Source organism: Prunus avium, chromosome 7 (genome assembly GCF_965620075.1).
Source record: "Prunus avium chromosome 7, drPruAviu1.hap1.1, whole genome shotgun sequence".
Classification (NCBI taxonomy): Eukaryota; Viridiplantae; Streptophyta; class Magnoliopsida; order Rosales; family Rosaceae; genus Prunus; species Prunus avium.
In genome coordinates, this window is record NC_142290.1 from 24,991,902 (window position 1) to 24,995,421 (window position 3,520).

Consider the following 3,520-nt stretch of genomic DNA (forward strand, 5'->3'; position numbering starts at 1 on the left):
TCTTCGGGAAGATTCCTCGGTTACATGATCAGCCAAAGGGGTATCGAGGTAAACCTCGATAAAATAAAGGCCATAATCGACATGGAGGTGCCGAAGACACAGAAGGACATCCAGAGCCTTATCGGACGAGTGGCAGCCCTCACTCGCTTCATCTCCAAAGCCACAGACAAGTGTGCACCGTTCTTCAAAGCCTTGAAAGGGGGCAAACACCATATAGAGTGGACTGCCGAATGCGATAAGGCGTTTCAAGACTTAAAAGATTACATGGGCAGAGCTCCGCTATTGTCAAAACCACTCACATGGGAAATTCTCTCTTTGTATCTATCGGTATCCAATACTGCCGCTAGCTCAGTATTAATACGAATACCGGAGAAGGCAGAGCTACTGATTTTCTACGTCAGTAAGGCCCTACAAGGGGCCGAGTCTCGGTACCCCCCACTTGAGCAGCTGGCTTTAGCTCTGGTCGTCTCTGCCAGGCGGTTGCGGCCCTATTTTCAGGCCCATACCATCGTCGTCCTAACCAACCAGCCTCTTCGGCAGGTTTTTCAAAAGCCAGAAACATCCGGTAGGCTGGTAAAATGGGCGATCGAGTTAGGAGAATTCGACGTACAGTTCAAACCCAGACCTGCCGAAAAAGGACAAGCCGTGGCAGACTTCATCGCTGAACTAACACCTTCGGAGGCATCAGAACCCGGGAAAACCCCTCCACTGGAAGGCCTACCGAACGGTAGCCGGTTAGACAAGTCAATTCCTATCTGGATCCTACACGTTGACGGCTCGGCAAACCAACAAGGGTGCGGAGCTGGCTTGGTACTCACCGCCCCCGATGGAAGCAAGATGGAATATGCCATCAAATTTAGTTTCCGAACATCCAATAACGAGGCTGAGTACGAAGCCCTCTTAGCTGGCCTTCGGCTAGCAAAGAGCATGGGAGCTAGGCAGGTCAGCATCCACAGCGATTCGCAACTCATCGTCAACCAGGTCACTGCCGATTTCGCCGCAAAGGACGCATCTATGACAGCCTACCTGTCATCGGCACATCTACTACTCCAGCAGTTTAAGGCCTACGAGATCCGGCAGGTTTCGAGGTCAGAGAACAGCCATGCCGATGCATTAGCCAGACTAGCATCGGCAATTAACGACAAAACTGGCCGAAAGGTCCCTGTCGTGATCTTGGTCCGGCCAAGCACCACCTCCGTCGGCGTATGCACCGTACGGTATGAGGACACATGGATGTCGCCAATATACATATACCTTATGAACGGCACCCTCCCAGAGGACAAGTCACAAGCAAGGAAGCTGCGTTACCGATCGGCAAGGTACATTGTCATCAATGACATCCTGTACAAACGCGGCTACACAACCCCCTACATGAAGTGCGTCACCGAAGAGCAGGGCGAATATGTCCTTCGGGAGATCCACAGTGGTGTCTGTGGTGATCATTCTGGCTCCAGATCCCTGGCCCACAAAGCCTTCCGGCAGGGCTACTATTGGTTAAATATGCAATCGTCGCCGTGGACTATTTCACGAAATGGGTCGAAGCCGAAGCCCTAGCCACCATAACGGCGGCAAGGGTCGAGGAGTTTGTCTGGACCAACATTTGTTGCCGCTTCGGCATCCCCTACGCCATCATCACTGATAACGGCAGACAGTTTGATTCAGAACTCTTCAGGCAGTTCTGCACTCACCTCAAAATTAACCTATTCTTCGCCTCCCCAGCTCACCCTCAGTCGAACGGTCAGGTAGAAGCCGTAAACAAAATTATCAAGAAACTCTTGAAACGGCAACTCAACAGTGCAAAGGGCGCTTGGCCGGAGAAGCTTCCCCCGAAGCTCTGTGGGCCATCCGAACGTCCTACCGAACCTCAACAGGGGAGACTCCCTTCAGCCTCGCATTCGGCTCCGAAGTTATCGTCCCAGTCGAGATTGGCGAGTCCTCCTACCGAACGGAAGTTTTCGAGCCAAAGGCAAACGAGGCTGCACTCGCGTTGAGCCTGGATTTAATCGAGGAACGCCGAACGGCAGCCAACCTTCGGAACGAAGCATACAAACAGCGCGTCTCTTGGTATTACGACTCAAGGGTCAAACCTCGCTCCTTCAGAATCGGGGACTGGGTTATGCGCAAGGTTTCGCTCGCAACCAAAAACCCAACGGAAGGAATCCTCGGACCTTCCTGGGAAGGACCTTATGAAGTCATCGGCATCCTTAGATCCAGCACCTACAAGCTCCGAGGCACGGATGGGAAGACCCTCGGTCACCCATGAAATGTGGATCACCTCAAGAGTTATTTTAAGTAAAGCCCCCTAGCCAACGGCATGGTGGAATTTGTATTTTTGCCTACGGCACTTATATATGAAATGAGATTACCCAAAGTTGTACATGTTTGGAGCATTATAGCCTATCGGCACCTTTTCAAAAAAAAAAAAAAAAAAAAAAGTTTCGGTAGGGCTCATTATATACGAGCCACAGCAGCATTGCATACGGCAATCAAAAGCTACACTCTAGTGTTCACTACCGATTCCAAGATGCCTTCGATTTTACAAGTTTTTTGGCAACGAGCATTGGGTACGAGCCAACGGCAGTACCATACCCTGGAATTACCTACGGTATTCTCATCACACGGATTACTTAACTCCAGTACGGTACCCTAGACTTGCCCACGGCATCTCTATAGAGAAAGGGCTACTGGAATTTGTTACCTACCGTGTACGAGCCAACGGCGGTACCACGGCAACTTCAGGTTTATCTACCAAAGGTAGAGACACTTTGCTAATCCAGAGCAAATCAACTCCTAAGTGGCCAACGGCCCAATCGGTAATTATCCTAAGCAGTTATTAGCCTACGGCAGTAACAAGCATGGATAGAATTCAAACAGAAAATAAGCAAAAATGCACGAGTTTGAAGAGAAAAATTACTTAAAATAAAAATGTCATCGGCATTAATATGTTCGGAATCCGCGCCAACAGCAAATAAACAAAATAACACTTATACAAAATCGTTAAAAAGAAGAGTTCAGGCTTCGGCAGTCTCGGCGTTGGCATCAACAGCAGCATCTGGAGCCTCCTCGGCATTAGGACCATCAGCGTCTCCTGGGGCGTCCTCCCCTTCGTACTTCTCGATCATCTCCTCGGTGACACCTTCCGGCAGAGGAGCGGGATCGGCAGCAAAGTTGAAATTAAGTTTTTGCCCTGGGTTAAACCACTTGAAACGGTAGATGAGGTCTGCCATCTCAGAAGCCACCTCGTTGTCCAGAAGAGTAGTGAACTCAGCAGAGGAACGGTAGCCCCTAATCGCTTCGCTAATGGCAGTCTCCAGTGCCGTCTGCACGGCCCCCTTAGCCTCCTCGGCATCCTTGGCCGCCCGCTGGGCGTCATCCAGAGCCTTGCACATCTCGGCAAGCTTCGCCTCGTGCGCCAGGATCCGCCGTTCGGCAGTGTGCATATCCTGCACGGGATTGGCGTGGTCCTGGAGAGCCTTTGCTGCATCGGCGACCTTGGAGCGGCCTTCTTCGTACAGCCTTT

At 51.0% G+C, this 3,520-nt stretch overlaps 1 protein-coding gene across 1 annotated transcript; it reads left to right on the top strand.

Moving 5' to 3' along the window:
- The first annotated feature begins 264 nt into the window (after positions 1-264).
- Positions 265-2,263, top strand: LOC110755796 (uncharacterized). The gene is made up of 2 exons (XM_088244625.1): positions 265-1,493; positions 1,720-2,263. Exons 1-2 carry the CDS (start codon positions 265-267, stop codon positions 2,261-2,263), a joined length of 1,773 nt encoding a protein of 590 aa, XP_088100751.1.
- Positions 2,264-3,520: the final 1,257 nt, after the last annotated feature.